Below are 19,386 nucleotides of genomic sequence, written 5' to 3'. Positions count from 1 at the left end.
CTTTGGCTACGCTCATAGAGTTTTGAGTGTGTAATTTGCTTTTTTTTATATTGAAGAGGGGGTTTATCGTAAATTTTGGACGGGGTTTTAAATTCAAAATCTTCCTTAACTTTGCTGTTGGAAATTGGGGATTGTTGTTTGCTTTTTTTTGTTTTGTTTTATAGAAGTGGGGGATTTAACTGCAAAAACCTCTGGTAGGGGGTTTTAAACTCAAAAACCCCTGGTAGAGGGATTTGTATATCAAAACCTCCTGATAGGGTTTTTTTAAAACTCAAAACCAACTGGTAGAGGGTTTTTAACTCAAAACCCACTCGGCTGTGCTGTGGTAAGTGATGCTTTAGTATTAAAATCTCACCTAAAATAAACAAAATGAAAGCAAAAATCAGTCACTTAATTCCGTTCCCCCTTCCCCTGCCGGGGGGGGGGGATTTCATTTCGGGGGGGGGGGTTGAACCCCCCCCCCCCCGGCTACGCCCATGGTTTGACTCAATACCAAATCACGTAGCTCCAACATACACCTGAATTTCGTGTTACCACTCAGGCATCAACACTAGTTACCTTACAATGACCACAGTATAGCAGCGTTACAACTGCTCATAAGTCTTGAAGTAGCACAAAGAAGTTGCTCCAATCATTGTATCATCGTCACAGTTCTGTCAACAATCAAGCTCTGAGAAACACAGGCACTGACCTAGATCTATACTATACTGTCTCTGCATTATCTGTATTTGGTTTTAAAATGAAAATCACACCAAGTGATAAAGTATCTGTGAGTTTAATAACAAACTTGGGCAGATCCCTAAAGAGTCCAGCAAGTTGGTCTCCCGAATGTCCAGAAAGTCACACTACGCTGCACCATTTCAAGACACGTGTCTCGTAAACTAGTTTCTCCAACTCACGTCAAGGGAGACAAATTCAATCTTCTTGTTTGTCTTCGTACGCAGTTTCTAGGTTTTGGTGACCAGAGTTATTCGACAGAGATTGAAAAATAACACGGTCACCTTATTTAAAGATATGTCAACAATCCCTGATGTGGCTACTGGTAGTGCGGCGCGATACATCGGTTAGGAGAGTGCGAAGTAATCAAAGGGAACATCCATTTTAAACGTCTCCAAAAAAAAAAGTCTTTTGAGACTTCCCTGCAGTGCCAAAGTGATGTGAATACACAAGAGCAACATGAATTAATATTAAAATGACCTGCACTAACATATTTGTGTGTGTTTTGTAACAACACGGTTTCTCACTCTCGTTATATTCTAAATTTAACAACTCTACATATTTATAAATCAGGAGTTAAGAGTCACTTTTATAGTAGTCCTAGTTTTAGGCCTAACTACAAAGATATACTTGAAATGGGCGCTGTATTCTAGTCAGATCATTTATTTATTTTCTAGTATCTCGATTACCGCTTCTCTCTACATTGTGTCTGCCTTAAAAAAAAAGCAGTTTTATCGGCCAAAAAGTAAACTAAACACATTTTTTGGGCCAATATAAATTTTGGCTTGTATACCTATCTGGTTAATGCTTAATCTGGTCGTAATGTTCTGTGTGAGTCATTAGTGCTATAGACACAGTACTTTGTAAACATATGATGACTGTTTTGTAGACTGGTCATTAGTTTCTAGAGACACGGTATCCTCGTAAACAAGGGAAGACTGTTTTGTTCTTTAATTCTTATGTTCAAGATAATAAAATAATGGCAATGTCTTCGATTCCGATACTATATGATGGCTGCTTGGTCTTGCGGTTTGCGCTTTGACTAATCAAAGGACTTATCGATGGTCCCTGGTTCAAACCCTGGTCGCTGCCATCCCCCGTCGACCTGAAGGAGGTTTGAACCAGGGAGTAAACTATCTTCAACTCTGAAGGAACACCCGAAACATGTACATTCTACAAACATCTTCGTTGAGTATTATTATTATTGTGTAAAGGAGCAAATTTAAATTCTAAATCTCCACATTAAGACCTATACGTTTAACAATTATTACAATGCAATGTGAAATGCAGTGAGGCTTGAGAAAATACAAGAAAAAAAAAAACAGCATGTGAGCCTCATATCATCTTCCCACCTAAACTGGAAGGTCTGAAAAGAGCACCTTTATTTTGATTTATTATTTTTTATCTGCAGAGATTTGTCTTATGTGGCTTGGCCATGGCCTGTATACTCAGCCTCCGCCATTGCATGACTAGTGACCCTGAAGACGAGTGCACTCTCAGAAGTCTAAATAAGGAAAATGCTTACACAAAAAGATTGTATGTGTACACATCGCCCGTCTCCTCCCTTTCCCATCAATCTAGAAAGAAAAAGACTTGTGTTTTCTGACGGCAGTGGGAACAGCTGATCTAAAGTCGGTTACACGCCGGCTTAGAAATATGAACTAAGTTAATTTATTTCAGGTCAAGGGAGGGACTTTTAAAAAAATAACTGACAGACATCTGGGCGGATCCAAACAATTTACCGGCTGAGGGTGAACAGGATGTCTTCCACATATGAATTGCTCTATAGATTGAAAGATGCTATGTCGTGAGTAAATTCTTGAGAAGTCACCACCCCATCGACTGGCTCAAGTTATTCGTTCACTTGACTAAAGTATACAAATAGAAGGGTCTAGAAAGTTGAGTCGTTCACTTGACTAAAGTATAAAAATAGAAGGGTCTAGAAAGTTTAGTCGTTCACTTGACTAAAGTATACAAATAGAAGGGTCTAGAAAGTTTAGTCGTTCTCACCGACTTAACGGAAAATAAAATCAATGCCCCGCCTCCAAAATAAAAATCAAGGTTACATGCATGCTGAACACCCCCTTGACCGGCTTAAATAGACTCGCCCGATTACAATTTCAGCTATAAAACAGAGCTGTTTTCTGTGAGCTCACCATGCAGAGACTTCACTGCTTTCTGGTAAGTTGAGAAATGTAAGAGTTTGGTTGAGCAAACTTTAGGAACAGAGTCAATCAGACTTAAGAAACATTGTAGATCAATAGTTGTTGTTTTTTTTTTGTAAATCTCAGTTGGATATATGTGAACAATATTTATACAAAGGTATATTATAGAAATAACTTTAATTTGGTGGGTGTCAAACTGAACAATTTAAGCTTTGGTTTTATATCAATAATGTTGCACACTTTACTAAGTGACCTGTCTTTGACTTGAATTGTTTTACAATACTGACACTGTTCTAGCTTTGTAATATGTCTTCAAATAGAAATGTTAAATGTTAAATCCGAATTGAAGCTTTTTATAGTCTCTCTGCCTCTCTCTCTCTCTCTCTCTCTGCCTCTCTCTCTCTCTCTCTGTCTCTGCCTCTCTCTCTCTCACTCTGCCTCTCTCTCTCACTCTGCCTCTCTCTCTCTGTCTCTGCCTCTCTCTCTCTGTCTCTGCCTCTCTCACTCTGCCTCTCTCTCTCTCTCTCTCTCTGTCTCTGTCTCTCTCTTTCTCTCTGTCTCTGCCTCTCTCTCTCTGTCTCTGCCTCTCTCTCTCACTCTGCCTCTCTCTGCCTCTCTGTCTCTGCCTCTCTCTCTCACTCTGCCTCTCTCTCTGTCTCTGCCTCTCTCTCTCTCTCTGTCTCTGCCTCTCTCTCTCTCTGTCTCTGCCTCTCTCTCTCTCTCTCTCTCTCTGTCTCTGCCCCTCTCTCTCTGTCTCTGCCTATTTCTCTCTCTCTCTGTCTCTGCCTCTCTATCTCACTCTGCCTCTCTCTCTGTCTCTGCCTCTCTGTCTCTGCCTCTCTGTCTCTGCCTCTCTCTCTCACTCTGCCTCTCTCTCTGTCTCTGCCTCTCTGTCTCTGCCTCTCTGTCTCTGCCTCTCTCTCTCTCATTGTTAACGTTAATTGCAATGCTAAAGTTCAAAGTGTCTTACGATTTAGTGAGAAAAAAAAAACAATAGCAAAATAATAATAATAAATAATAATAATTTCTGACAACTTGGCATTAGTTCAACTATCTAGATACATTCAATTCTGTAATATGTTCAGAAAAAAAGCTTTTAACCCAATAATTCGAATATATAATGTCATTTATTTACCGACTATATAAGTCTGGGAGATCTAACTTTCGATTTTCTAATGAATACATCTGTTGTGTTAGTTAGATGTCTGCTCATAATTCAATACATGTTATCTAAATCTAGATTTAGTTCATTGTTCATGCTTGTAATCATCTAGGTCTTGTTTTAATTCATATTCATAGTTCATAGTTCAAATCATTTCGTTAAAAACAACTCATAGTCGATACTTCTTATCGGTTAGGGCCTAGTTTCAACTTTAATTCATATCATGTAGCTCTGAATCTAGTTCTCAAACAGCGCGCATTGTCTTCACAATTTATCGGTTTTTAGAATTGCACAGATAGAAAAAAAAGCAGATTTGAAATTTCACGACGGATTAACTCTTGAACAGCTGTAGCGGAGGCACTTGTCCCATTTTTTTTATAATTCTACGCGTCTAGTGGTGGCTAAAGAGTTAAACCTACACGTGGTTAGAAAGTATCTACTTCCAGACGTCTACTACGACATTAACATTTAATAACACCATGTTATTATTGTCTCCCTTAACAGCTGCGCACATTACAATCAAGGCGCCATCTATACCAGCAGACGACTCAGCACGACTAAAGTTTCACTTAGTGTTTCTATTTTTCACCAACTACAAAACCGAAATTGAAAGTAAAATGGCCGAACTCCAGCGATTACTTCAGTCTAACGAGGTCTTCAGATTTGAACCCATGAAAGCTTTTCTGTCTGGTCTTCAGCAGACGACCACCGCCTCGCCCGTAAATCTCAACGAAACTACTGGTGAGTGACCGACTTTGTGATGTAAACTTAAGGGTTTTGGTGATCTCAATGCCTATTCCTGTACCTGATGTATCAGGGTGTAGTGTGGCCTTTACAATTATCTTACCCTTTGCTCTTTAATTCCATAACTCCTCTTCAGAGAATGAAATATTTTAATATCACAAGGGACTTAAGTCTTAGTATTAAGTTTTAAGTAGAAATCTCTAAATCTTTACTCGGGCTTAAACCTGAGTTTCTTGGTCGGGCAGTGAAATGCCTAAGTTCTCATCCACCCTACTCTGATATTAGGCTATAATATGAACTATTCAAACTGACATGGTAGTCCAACTGATAGTATAAGCTAGTAAACTATTGGAAATACAAGAGTTAGGTTTGAGAAAGACACAAGACAAACTGACTGCCTTATCGTGTAGGGTAACTCTATCTACAGGTGCCCTTCCACTGAATGCTAATGTCAACCTAACCCGTGGATCTCCTGGCTTTAACGCCAACCTGAACACCACCAACCTGAACACCACCTCCACCATCACCATCGACAACCAAGGGCACGCCAACATCAACACCAACGTCTCAGCTACAGTTTCACGTTGTCCTGTCAGACAAGAGGTAAGCACTCTCAGTCAATGTAGACAATCAATGATATCAAAACATTATCTCCCTTGGCGAGCTGATAACGACATAAAAGAGGAACCATAGTATATTGTATTTATAAGATGCGAGCCGCTCCAATAATAGTCTAAATGACTAAAGATGTACGTGAATTAGTAACTGATTAATAGTACTTGTATTGTGTACATCTCATGCATAGTGGTGACGTGAGGACAAATATCCAGCTATTTTAACATATCAACAATTTTATAATTAAGGTAGTGACGCTGAGGTTGTCAATTGTAGTCAAAATTAAATTCTCTTATCTCTTAATTACAGCACTGCGTGTTAAGGTTAAAGTTTACATTAAGTGTGTATGTTACTTAAAATAGTTACAGGAGGATTTTAAAAAAAGGAGGAGATAATAATTTGGTTTCCAATTAATAAATGTAGGGCTGAAAATCTTTGACTTTTTTGCTCTCCAGACTGATACCCAGACACAAGCGACACCAGACCCTAACGCTAATGTTTCTGATGTGGCCAGACTTCTGATTGGGGTAAGTTGTTGTTTATTTTTCAAAATGAAACCATTTTAGTTTTACAGTCTAAGATTTCTTTAGTATAGAGAGATATGCCATTTTGTTCAATACGCTATAATCTTACTTTGATTTTTAAAGGTTTTTTTTGCTAAATATTGTAAAAATTAATTAGACTTTTACTCTTCGCCTAAAAATGAAGAATCAATCTTGTTCTTGTGCCTAGAGTTAATACATTTTCTTCTGTCCTCTACGCAGATCCGCGAGGAGACAAATGAATCTGAGAAAGTGTTACTGAAACAAATCACTGACACGATTGTAGGCGCCCACCTGGACACCACCATCAACACCCACGCCAATGTCTTGGACGCCAACGAAAGAATTAAAGAATCTAATGAACAGGTACAAAGACGGCATCACGTCTAATCTCTCAACATGGAAACTACAGATTTCCCTCGGTTTTAATTCTATGTTGATTGAAACACAACTGAATGTAACTTTGGATAGTACTCATGAAAATAGTAGAAGTCTTATATTTAATATCATAAAAAAAGAGTCATTCTATTGAATATTAAAAAATCTCAAACCAAAATTCCACTGTTCAACAGACATGCAGTAATGTAAGAGTCAATTGAAAGCTGAATGAGCACCATAAATAATATTAACTCTTTTCTATTGAATATAAAATTATTTTAACAATTTTACGTGAGCATAACTTACTGAAAACTTGTGGCTCATTGCCTTTATAGTTTCTTATTTCCTCACATAGATCTATTGTATTGTGACTTCGTATTTACCTCTTTCTGTTGGAAGTCTCTCATTCAAAGTTTAACTTAGTAGCTGCATATATTAATACAACGTTTTGGTTCTATCTTATCTTCAGGTGGACAGCAACAACCCAAGTCTCGTCTGGAAACAGTTCACCACCTCAATGGTCCCAGAACTGACCAAGGTCATCAACTTCTGCAAGATGCTGCCAGGATTCTCCGAGGTCAACCCCGAGGATCAGATCCAGCTCATCAAGCAGGGCAGCTTCGAGGTTATGGTGACACGCATCTCCCTTCTGATTGATGAGGTCAGCCAGGAAATGTTGGACCCGCAGCTCAAGATGAAATGCAAAAGGTGAGAGCTCAAACCCCATTGTCCTATTTCTACTGAAGTAATAGAGAAGTTTGTTGGACTAATGTATAAATGTATCCGCTGTTAAAGACTGAAGTAATAGAGAAGTTTTTTGAACTAATGTATAAATGTATCAGCTGTTTAAGACTGATATTTTAAGAGTAGATGACAATGTATGTGTTAACAGTCGACTAACAGTTTCTTGTGTATGTCTCACAGAGATGTTGTCCGTCAGATGCCTATGGGGCCACTCATAGATCAAATGTTTCAAGTGGCAGAACAGTTGAACCCACTCCGATTGACCGATGGAGAGTATGGTCTGTTCACAGCAGCCTTACTCATTTCCCCAGGTAAAAAATATCCATTTGACTCAAAGCTTTGTCAAATAATTATATGCAGAAGTAAAAAGGGAAATAATCCCAAATGTTTAAATTATTAACGAGTAAAATTCCAACTCTCGGCTAAAAATTATTTTTTTAAAGTGTTATTTATTTTTTTGAATTGCCAATAAAGAACAACAAAACATACAGTTAGTTTTAAACATTCTAACTTTGCTTCCAGATAGAACAGGTTTACAGAATGTGTCATCAGTCAAGACTATTCAAAAATTGTATTTGAGAGCTCTCTACCAACTATTGAAACAGACACATAATGGTGAGATTTAGAGAATATATACATATGTATAACTTACGTACTACTAGTGAAATAAATTTCGTTTCTATAGTATTACATTTTTTTAAAAAATTGCTTTTCTATACGTGCATCTTTTAGTACGCTCTAGTCCAATATCTTTGTGGGCCTGCTGGGGAATGGGTGTATCTGGGAGGTTCCTGTGCTGCCTTTAGGCGTTCAGCAAACAAAACTCAGTTCGAATCAAGATTCAAACTCGAGCTCCCGTGCTATTAGGTTGTATGTATCCCACAACAACAAAAAAAAACAACAAAAAAAACCCAACATGTTGTCAACTTCTCGTGAATCAGATTAATTGGCAGAAAAATAATTCAATGTGATTAATGACGTGATGAGACAAGGAATAGTTAGCTCCTAGTGTCATTAGTCACATCCCGCTAGCTCCTAGTGTCATTAGTCACATCCCACTAGCTCCTAGTGTCATAAGTCACATCCCGCTAGCTCCTAGTGTCATTAGTCACATCCCGCTAGCTCCTAGTGTCATTAGTCACATCCCTCTAGCTCCTAGTGTCATTAGTCACATCCCGCTAGCTCCTAGTGTCATTAGTCACATCCCGCTAGCTCCTAGTGTCATTAGTCACATCCCGCTAGCTCCTAGTGTCATTAGTCACATCCCGCTAGCTCCTAGTGTCATTAGTCACATCCCACTAGCTCCTAGTGTCATTAGTCACATCCCGCTAGCTCCTAGTGTCATTAGTCACATCCCACTAGCTCCTAGTGTCATAAGTCACATCCCGCTATCTCCCAGTGTCATTAGTCACATCCCGCTAGCTCCTAGTGTCATAAGTCACATCCCGCTAGCTCCCAGTGTCATTAGTCACATCCCGCTAGCTCCTAGTGTCATTAGTCACATCCCGCTAGCTCCCAGTGTCATTAGTCACATCCCGCTAGCTCCCAGTGTCATTAGTCACATCCCACTAGCTCGTAGTGTCATTAGTCACATCCCGCTAGCTCCCAGTGTCATTAGTCACATCCCCCTACCTCCTAGTGTCATTAGTCACATCCCGCTAGCTCGTAGTGTCATTAGTCACATCCCGCTAGCTCCCAGTGTCATTAGTCACATCCCGCTAGCTCCCAGTGTCATTAGTCACATCCCACTAGCTCGTAGTGTCATTAGTCACATCCCGCTAGCTCCTAGTGTCATTAGTCACATCCCACTAGCTCCCAGTGTCATTAGTCACATCCCACTAGCTATTAGTGTCATTAGTCATATCCCACTAGCTCGTAGTGTCATTAGTCACATCCCACTAGCTCCTAGTGTCATTAGTCACATCCCACTAGCTCGTAGTGTCATTAGTCACATCCCACTAGCTCGTAGTGTCATTAGTCACATACCGCTAGCTCCCAGTGTCATTAGTCACATCCCACTAGCTCCTAGTGTCATTAGTCACATCCCACTAGCTCCTAGTGTCATTAGTCACATCCCGCTAGCTCCCAGTGTCATTAGTCACATCCCACTAGCTCGTAGTGTCATTAGTCACATCCCGCTAGCTCCCAGTGTCATTAGTCACATCCCACTACCTCCTAGTGTCATTAGTCACATCCCGCTAGCTCCTAGTGTCATTAGTCACATCCCGCTAGCTCCCAGTGTCATTAGTCACATCCCGCTAGCTCCCAGTGTCATTAGTCACATCCCACTAGCTCGTAGTGTCATTAGTCACATCCCGCTCGCTCCCAGTGTCATTAGTCACATCCCACTAGCTCCCAGTGTCATTAGTCACATCCCACTAGCTATTAGTGTCATTAGTCATATCCCACTAGCTCGTAGTGTCATTAGTCACATCCCACTAGCTCCTAGTGTCATTAGTCACATCCCACTAGCTCGTAGTGTCATTAGTCACATCCCACTAGCTCGTAGTGTCATTAGTCACATACCGCTAGCTCCCAGTGTCATTAGTCACATCCCGCTAGCTCCTAGTGTCATTAGTCACATCCCGCTAGCTCCTAGTGTCATTAGTCACATCCCACTAGCTCCTAGTGTCATAAGTCACATCCCGTTATCTCCCAGTGTCATTAGTCACATCCCGCTAGCTCCTAGTGTCATAAGTCACATCCCGCTAGCTCCCAGTGTCATTAGTCACATCCCGCTAGCTCCTAGTGTCATTAGTCACATCCCGCTAGCTCCCAGTGTCATTAGTCACATCCCGCTAGCTCCCAGTGTCATTAGTCACATCCCACTAGCTCGTAGTGTCATTAGTCACATCCCGCTAGCTCCCAGTGTCATTAGTCACATCCCCCTACCTCCTAGTGTCATTAGTCACATCCCGCTAGCTCCTAGTGTCATTAGTCACATCCCGCTAGCTCCCAGTGTCATTAGTCACATCCCGCTAGCTCCCAGTGTCATTAGTCACATCCCACTAGCTCGTAGTGTCATTAGTCACATCCCGCTAGCTCCCAGTGTCATTAGTCACATCCCACTAGCTCCCAGTGTCATTAGTCACATCCCACTAGCTATTAGTGTCATTAGTCATATCCCACTAGCTCGTAGTGTCATTAGTCACATCCCACTAGCTCCTAGTGTCATTAGTCACATCCCACTAGCTCGTAGTGTCATTAGTCACATCCCACTAGCTCGTAGTGTCATTAGTCACATACCGCTAGCTCCCAGTGTCATTAGTCACATCCCACTAGCTCCTAGTGTCATTAGTCACATCCCACTAGCTCCTAGTGTCATTAGTCACATCCCGCTAGCTCCCAGTGTCATTAGTCACATCCCACTAGCTCGTAGTGTCATTAGTCACATCCCGCTAGCTCCCAGTGTCATTAGTCACATCCCACTACCTCCTAGTGTCATTAGTCACATCCCGCTAGCTCCTAGTGTCATTAGTCACATCCCGCTAGCTCCCAGTGTCATTAGTCACATCCCGCTAGCTCCCAGTGTCATTAGTCACATCCCACTAGCTCGTAGTGTCATTAGTCACATCCCGCTCGCTCCCAGTGTCATTAGTCACATCCCACTAGCTCCCAGTGTCATTAGTCACATCCCACTAGCTATTAGTGTCATTAGTCATATCCCACTAGCTCGTAGTGTCATTAGTCACATCCCACTAGCTCCTAGTGTCATTAGTCACATCCCACTAGCTCGTAGTGTCATTAGTCACATCCCACTAGCTCGTAGTGTCATTAGTCACATACCGCTAGCTCCCAGTGTCATTAGTCACATCCCGCTAGCTCCTAGTGTCATTAGTCACTTCCCGCTAGCTCCTAGTGTCATTAGTCACATCCCGCTAGCTCCTAGTGTCATTAGTCACATCCCGCTAGCTCCCAGTGTCATTCGTCACATCCCGCTAGCTCCTAGTGTCATAAGTCTGTGGCATTTTACGTCTCGTGAGACGATCTTTTCCCTTTGCAACTTCTTGTGTGACTAAAGAGGCCAATCCTTGATACACAGCTGCGATCACAGGTTGGGCATATAAAATCACCAGGCGCCATTGCATTTTCACCCTTCTTTCTGCTTCTGTTGTGTATGACATCTGCAATCTGTGACCCTTCCTTTATGCTCTCTCTCCATGTGGATCTGTCCAGTGCCACCTCTTCCCAGTTGCCAGTGTCGATTTTGAAGAGCTTCATGTCGCGTTTGCATACATCCGTATAACGTAAAAGTGGGCGACCAGCGGCTCTCCTGCCTTCAATTAGATCGCCATACAGGATGTCCTGTGGAAGTCGACCTACTGGCATTCTACGAACGTGGCCAAGCCAGCCAAGGCGTCTGCTGCTGATAACAGAGCGGATGTCCTGGCATCCTGCTCTATGTAGCACTTCCTCATTTGTTATCTTATCTTGCCACCTTATTTTAAAGATCCGCCTTAGGCATCGGAGGTGGAAGACATTCAGCTTTTTTTCCTGCCATGAGTAGGTTGACCATGTTTCACTTCCGTACAGCAAGGTGCTCAACACACAGGTCCGGTAGACTAGGGCTTTAGTACTGCTAGTCAGCAATATGTTGTCCCAGACTCTTTTCTGCAACCGTGACATGGTGGCCATTGCCTTGGCTATCCTGTTGTTTATGTCTTTATCCAGTAGAGTGTTGTTGGATATGATGGAGCCAAGGTAACAAAAGTGATCAACAATTTCTAGTGGTTGGCCATTAATGCTTACTTGAGGTGCAGTGTTTGTGTTTTGGACAAGTATCTTAGTCTTGCTTTGACTGATGTTTAAGCCGAACTTCTGGCAAGCAGCAGATAGTTTGTCAACCATGGACTGTAGCTGAATATCAGAATCAGCCACAATAGCTGCATCATCAGCATACAGGAGTTCCCTGACGAGTAGCTTCCTAACCTTGGTTTTTGCCCGCAGCCTTGATACATTAAATAGTTTTCCAGAGGATCTTGTATGGAGAAACACACCTTCGTTTATGTCGCTGTACGCATAATGCAGTAGACAGGAGAAGAATATGCCAAACAGAGTAGGTGCGAGCACAAATCCCTGCTTGACACCGCTGCAAACCTCAAAAGGTGCTGATTGGGCTCCATTGAATTTGACAGTACATTTAGTTTCCTCGTGAAAACATTCAATTAACTTCAGTAGTTTGGGAGGGCAACCTATTTTCCTCAGGAGTTTGAAAAGGCCACTTCTGCTGACCATGTCAAAAGCTTTAGTCAGATCGACAAAAACAATGTAAAGGGGTCTGTCTCTCTCTCTGAATTTCTCCTGCAGTAGTCGTAGAGAAGATATCATGTCTATAGTGGACATACCACTCCTGAATCCACACTGAGACTCTGGGTAGACTCTAGAAGCTATCACTTGCAGCCTGGATAGTGCCACTCTAGCAAAGATCTTGCCCACTATACTGAGGAGAGAGATACCCCTATAGTTGTTGCAATCACTCCGATCCCCTTTGTTCTTGTATATTGTGACTATAGTTGCGTCACGCATGTCCTGTGGGACATGACCTGTTTCCCAACAGCGGCAGAGGAGAATATAGAGTTCAGGGAGCAGGAGTGATTCGTTGACTTTCACTACTTCCACTGGGATACCATCACTCCCAGGAGATTTTCTATTTTTTAAGCAGTTAATGGCTTTTTTGAGGTCACTAAGGCTCGGAAGCTCATCTAGACATTCCAGTACTGGAAGATCTGGTAGAGAAGCCAGGGCGACATCGTCTACTGTATTCTGTGTGGCATAGACTTCGAGGTAGTGTTCTGTCCATCGTTCTAGCTGCTTGGTTTGATCTGTAATTTTTTCTCCTGATTTGGATAGAAGGGGGGCAGGCTTAGACACTGCTGGACCCAGGGCCGCTTTAATGATATCAAATAGAGCTTTGCTATTTCCTGAGTGGAGACTGTCTTGGATTCTGTTGCAGGTATCCCTCCAGAAGTTGTTAGCACATTTTCTAGCCATTTGTTTTGCCTCTTTATTAGCACTTTTGAAGGCCTCCAGAGATTTTGGATTAGGCTTTGTCTTGTGAGCGAGGTGTGCAGATCGTTTTTTCTCGATGCAAGGTTCCATATGTGCTAGATTCGCCTCAAACCAGTCTACATTTTTGTGTTTTTGAGGCCCAAAGGCGGTGATTGCCGAACTGTAGACTACGTCTCTTAATTTCTCCCATCTGATCGAGATGTCTTCTTCATCACTTAACGAGGGGATTGAACTGTTCAGGAGCTCGCCAAAGAGTGCACACTTCTCTGGGTCACCTACATGGTTGACGTTAATTCGCCTAGTTCTGGGTTGAGTGGAAGTGTAAGCCTTCTTGAGAAGTAGTTTGATTTTGCTTAGCACTAGTGAATGGTCTGAGTTGCAGTCCGCACTATGGTATGAACGGGTGTGGATGACACTTTTCAGATCCATCCTTCGGGTGATGCAGAGGTCAAGCTGGTGCAACCTTTTTGAGCGTGGGTGCTGCCAAGAGACTTTATGGCGTTCCTTGCCAGAGAAGAATGTATTTGTTACACACATAAGTCATAAGTCACATCCCGCTAGCTCCTAGTGTCATAAGTCACATCCCGCTAGCTCCTAGTGTCATTAGTCACATCCCGCTAGCTCCCAGTGTCATTCGTCACATCCCGCTAGCTCCTAGTGTCATAAGTCACATCCCGCTAGCTCCCAGTGTCATTAGTCACATCCCGCTAGCTCCTAGTGTCATAAGTCACATCCCGCTAGCTCCCAGTGTCATTCGTCACATCCCGCTAGCTCCTAGTGTCATAAGTCTGTGGCATTTTACGTCTCGTGAGACGATCTTTTCCCTTTGCAACTTCTTGTGTGACTAAAGAGGCCAATCCTTGATACACAGCTGCGATCACAGGTTGGGCATATAAAATCACCAGGCGCCATTGCATTTTCACCCTTCTTTCTGCTTCTGTTGTGTATGACATCTGCAATCTGTGACCCTTCCTTTATGCTCTCTCTCCATGTGGATCTGTCCAGTGCCACCTCTTCCCAGTTGCTAGTGTCGATTTTGAAGAGCTTCATGTCGCGTTTGCATACATCCGTATAACGTAAAAGTGGGCGACCAGCGGCTCTCCTGCCTTCAATTAGATCGCCATACAGGATGTCCTGTGGAAGTCGACCTACTGGCATTCTACGAACGTGGCCAAGCCAGCCAAGGCGTCTGCTGCTGATAACAGAGCGGATGTCCTGGCATCCTGCTCTATGTAGCACTTCCTCATTTGTTATCTTATCTTGCCACCTTATTTTAAAGATCCGCCTTAGGCATCGGAGGTGGAAGACATTCAGCTTTTTTTCCTGCCATGAGTAGGTTGACCATGTTTCACTTCCGTACAGCAAGGTGCTCAACACACAGGTCCGGTAGACTAGGGCTTTAGTACTGCTAGTCAGCAATATGTTGTCCCAGACTCTTTTCTGCAACCGTGACATGGTGGCCATTGCCTTGGCTATCCTGTTGTTTATGTCTTTATCCAGTAGAGTGTTGTTGGATATGATGGAGCCAAGGTAACAAAAGTGATCAACAATTTCTAGTGGTTGGCCATTAATGCTTACTTGAGGTGCAGTGTTTGTGTTTTGGACAAGTATCTTAGTCTTGCTTTGACTGATGTTTAAGCCGAACTTCTGGCAAGCAGCAGATAGTTTGTCAACCATGGACTGTAGCTGAATATCAGAATCAGCCACAATAGCTGCATCATCAGCATACAGGAGTTCCCTGACGAGTAGCTTCCTAACCTTGGTTTTTGCCCGCAGCCTTGATACATTAAATAGTTTTCCAGAGGATCTTGTATGGAGAAACACACCTTCGTTTATGTCGCTGTACGCATAATGCAGTAGACAGGAGAAGAATATGCCAAACAGAGTAGGTGCGAGCACAAATCCCTGCTTGACACCGCTGCAAACCTCAAAAGGTGCTGATTGGGCTCCATTGAATTTGACAGTACATTTAGTTTCCTCGTGAAAACATTCAATTAACTTCAGTAGTTTGGGAGGGCAACCTATTTTCCTCAGGAGTTTGAAAAGGCCACTTCTGCTGACCATGTCAAAAGCTTTAGTCAGATCGACAAAAACAATGTAAAGGGGTCTGTCTCTCTCTCTGAATTTCTCCTGCAGTAGTCGTAGAGAAGATATCATGTCTATAGTGGACATACCACTCCTGAATCCACACTGAGACTCTGGGTAGACTCTAGAAGCTATCACTTGCAGCCTGGATAGTGCCACTCTAGCAAAGATCTTGCCCACTATACTGAGGAGAGAGATACCCCTATAGTTGTTGCAATCACTCCGATCCCCTTTGTTCTTGTATATTGTGACTATAGTTGCGTCACGCATGTCCTGTGGGACATGACCTGTTTCCCAACAGCGGCAGAGGAGAATATAGAGTTCAGGGAGCAGGAGTGATTCGTTGACTTTCACTACTTCCACTGGGATACCATCACTCCCAGGAGATTTTCTATTTTTTAAGCAGTTAATGGCTTTTTTGAGGTCACTAAGGCTCGGAAGCTCATCTAGACATTCCAGTACTGGAAGATCTGGTAGAGAAGCCAGGGCGACATCGTCTACTGTATTCTGTGTGGCATAGACTTCGAGGTAGTGTTCTGTCCATCGTTCTAGCTGCTTGGTTTGATCTGTAATTTTTTCTCCTGATTTGGATAGAAGGGGGGCAGGCTTAGACACTGCTGGACCCAGGGCCGCTTTAATGATATCAAATAGAGCTTTGCTATTTCCTGAGTGGAGACTGTCTTGGATTCTGTTGCAGGTATCCCTCCAGAAGTTGTTAGCACATTTTCTAGCCATTTGTTTTGCCTCTTTATTAGCACTTTTGAAGGCCTCCAGAGATTTTGGATTAGGCTTTGTCTTGTGAGCGAGGTGTGCAGATCGTTTTTTCTCGATGCAAGGTTCCATATGTGCTAGATTCGCCTCAAACCAGTCTACATTTTTGTGTTTTTGAGGCCCAAAGGCGGTGATTGCCGAACTGTAGATTACGTCTCTTAATTTCTCCCATCTGATCGAGATGTCTTCTTCATCACTTAACGAGGGGATTGAACTGTTCAGGAGCTCGCCAAAGAGTGCACACTTCTCTGGGTCACCTACATGGTTGACGTTAATTCGCCTAGTTCTGGGTTGAGTGGAAGTGTAAGCCTTCTTGAGAAGTAGTTTGATTTTGCTTAGCACTAGTGAATGGTCTGAGTTGCAGTCCGCACTATGGTATGAACGGGTGTGGATGACACTTTTCAGATCCATCCTTCGGGTGATGCAGAGGTCAAGCTGGTGCCACCTTTTTGAGCGTGGGTGCTGCCAAGAGACTTTATGGCGTTCCTTGCCAGAGAAGAATGTATTTGTTACACACATAAGTCATAAGTCACATCCCGCTAGCTCCTAGTGTCATAAGTCACATCCCGCTAGCTCCTAGTGTTATTAGTCACATCCCGCTAGCTCCCAGTGTCATTCGTCACATCCCGCTAGCTCCTAGTGTCATAAGTCACATCCCGCTAGCTCCCAGTGTCATTAGTCACATCCCGCTAGCTCCTAGTGTCATAAGTCACATCCCGCTAGCTCCCAGTGTCATTAGTCACATCCCACTAGCTCCTAGTGTCATAAGTCACATCCCGCTAGCTCCTAGTGTCATAAGTCACATCCCGCTAGCTCCCAGTGTCATTAGTCACATCCCGCTAGCTCCTAGTGTCCTAAGTCACATCCCGCTAGCTCCCAGTGTCATTAGTCACATCCCGCTAGCTCCTAGTGTCATAAGTCACATCCCGCTAGCTCCCAGTGTCATTAATCACATCCCGCTAGCTCCTAGTGTCATAAGTCACATCCCGCTAGCTCCCAGTGTCATTAGTCACATCCCACTAGCTCCTAGTGTCATTAGTCACATCCCACTAGCTCCTAGTGTCATAAGTCACATCCCGCTAGCTCCCAGTGTCATTAGTCACATCCCGCTAGTGAGTGACAAGGGAAACTATTGTTCTAAATCCTATTGAGTCTAGAAATGGAAACTGATGAAATTTTCTAAACAATGTTCGTAACACAGTAGCAATACGAAGTTGTACTTATTCTATGTTAAGATTTCTTAGTAGGAGTTCTCTCTCTTGTAGATCAGTCCTAGAGTGGTCTCTCTTTATTTTCCCCAGACCCAGATAAAACGTTCAGAAATCTTCTGAGTCTCCTGCCACTCCTGAACCAGATCAACCAGAGCCACATCAAATTCTTGAACAACATCAAAGACAAATCTCCAGAGATGTTCTCAGCCCACTTCCCACAGCTCCACCAAGAAGTCTTCGTCAGCTAAACACATTCACCATCTGAATACTTTGCAGTAAACACATACACTAAACTAATGGCAACTAACACAGCTATGTGCAGTCTGTGAAAACAAATATCTCTCCCTCAGAGATGCAGCCACTGGACCAGATCCACTTTAAAGATGTACTTATTTATTAGTCTAGAATGTATTATTTATTGATAGTATAAGTTTAAGTGAGGGGGGCGTCAGTTTTTTAATTATTTTTCTTTGGCCAGGTACTTGAATGAATAGCTAGACTAGTAGCAGTACTATTCATGTCTTTACCTTGCATGCCAATTAGTCCTATTGGTCCCTTATGTGACATATTATGAACATCCTTGACATTGAGAGCTTATTATCATGGATCATATGTCTTCAGAAATCCATATTGTATCACCTGGTGATGACTGCACTATGTCTTGGACATGCCCCCTTCCCCTACCTCCTCCACCCCACCATCGATATTTATGAAACTTATGCAAATCACTTTGTTTCCTGTCCGATGTTGTTTAGATCAGGACCAAATGCAGATATTATTTAAAGCAATCGTGTTCACGTGTTGACAGTGTGACATTAAAAGAAGTAACAATGTGATATGTAGTGTGTGATGTGGTGTGTGTGGTATGTAGTATGATGTGTTGTATGATGTGTGATGTATTGTGTGATGAGTATAGTGAGATGTGTTGTCAGTTGTGCATATGACAACGAGTGCATTGTTTGATCACAAGTTGTAAAAAAGTCTGGCACGCTTGATTTGCCAGGTAAAAATGTTTGAAGTTGACTGAAAAACAAATGTAAATAGAAACAAAACAAATCAATGACGTATGTACACATTAATGTATGTAAGCTCATGAACAAAGAATGTGTGTGTGTGTGTGTGTGTGTAATGTGCAGATGTGGCCATTGGATTCTCGACTAGAACGAATGTAAATGTTCTCCACAAATGTGAGACAAAAATCGAGATATATATATATTTTTTTTTTATATGTAGTAATGAACTTATGATATCGTCTCAATATTACCAGTTTGTTCTACTTTTTTTACTACTGTACAATTGTTATACACACGAGGCACAAAAAAAAAGTTTGTATTGCAGAAATAAATTATTTTAGTGAACAGATTTAGCCTTTTGTTTTTTATTTATGTTGTTTTTTTTGTGTATAGCATGTCTTACTGTTCCACATGATATCGTTCCTGTAAAGGGTGTCCATGTATATGACACTGCTCTGTAAGGATTCAAATATAATTGAGATGTTGTGTTGCATAGGATCAATTTGTTTTCCTCTGTCGTGCCTGGCAGCCCATTATGGAGTTATTGACTAGAAAAGAAAAACAAGAACAAAAACATCAAAAAGACATTATTTAAAACAAACAGATGAGACAAAGTGTCGCTGGATCGATTCGTTTGGATTAGTCATATCATTCAGTTTGAAATAGATCTACTAGACCAACAAACATACATCTGTGAGATGAGAAATATTTTTACCGATTGTTTTTGTTTAGCACCATTTCATGCTTTTAGCTTTCTTAATATGCTATGATCCTAGCGCTTGTCTGGACCAGTTGGGAAGATGGGGGAGGGGGGAGGAATTAAAGGGATATCTGGGTGAATTTTACCGTAATCATTTTTAAAAAGAATTCATTTAAAGGATTAATTTTCCTCGTTGATATCAAACAAAATAATTAACTATCAGTAAATAATTGGCTAATTGTTATTTTTTATTGATCTTTGTACTGTTTAGCTTATGCCTGGCGTTTGAATTGAAGTACCGATATTAGAGATATTGATCTTTTATAGTGACAATTAAAAGTTATTTTTTAGGTGGATAATCTTATTCATAGAAACCTTTTAACAACAATTCATTTCAGTTATCTTTATAAATAAAAAAAATGAATGGTTAAAAATCGTTTCTTTACCCAGTCTAAGATTTCTGTGTCTAGTATAATAAATAGTGCATAGCATAGGATGACTGTCTAATCTTATGTTAAGTGAATGTCAAG

At 41.9% G+C, this 19,386-nt stretch overlaps 1 protein-coding gene across 1 annotated transcript; it reads left to right on the top strand.

Moving 5' to 3' along the window:
* The first annotated feature begins 2,851 nt into the window (after window positions 1–2,851).
* On the top strand, window positions 2,852–18,505 carry LOC106066368 (thyroid hormone receptor alpha-like). Its single transcript, XM_013225362.2, has 9 exons — window positions 2,852–2,898; window positions 4,549–4,785; window positions 5,216–5,391; window positions 5,859–5,930; window positions 6,168–6,311; window positions 6,793–7,031; window positions 7,248–7,378; window positions 7,590–7,682; window positions 17,234–18,505. Exons 2-9 carry the CDS (start codon window positions 4,662–4,664, stop codon window positions 17,389–17,391), a joined length of 1,137 nt encoding a protein of 378 aa, XP_013080816.2. The 5' UTR covers window positions 2,852–2,898; window positions 4,549–4,661; the 3' UTR covers window positions 17,392–18,505.
* Window positions 18,506–19,386: the final 881 nt, after the last annotated feature.

This window comes from Biomphalaria glabrata, chromosome 4 (assembly GCF_947242115.1).
Source record: "Biomphalaria glabrata chromosome 4, xgBioGlab47.1, whole genome shotgun sequence".
In the NCBI taxonomy this organism is placed as follows: Eukaryota; Metazoa; Mollusca; class Gastropoda; family Planorbidae; genus Biomphalaria; species Biomphalaria glabrata.
This window is presented reverse-complemented; position numbering and strand designations above follow the sequence as displayed.

What these genes read in the sequence shown, in the direction of transcription:
- LOC106066368 (XM_013225362.2), top strand. Translation starts at nt 4,662, where the DNA reads ATGGCCGAACTCCAGCGATTACTTCAGTCTAACGAGGTCTTCAGATTT. An exon ending in GTTGTCCTGTCAGACAAGAG is followed by an intron (nt 5,392 to 5,858) that starts GTAAGCACTCTC and finishes TTTGCTCTCCAG; the next exon opens with ACTGATACCCAGACACAAGC. An exon ending in TGGCCAGACTTCTGATTGGG is followed by an intron (nt 5,931 to 6,167) that starts GTAAGTTGTTGT and finishes TCCTCTACGCAG; the next exon opens with ATCCGCGAGGAGACAAATGA.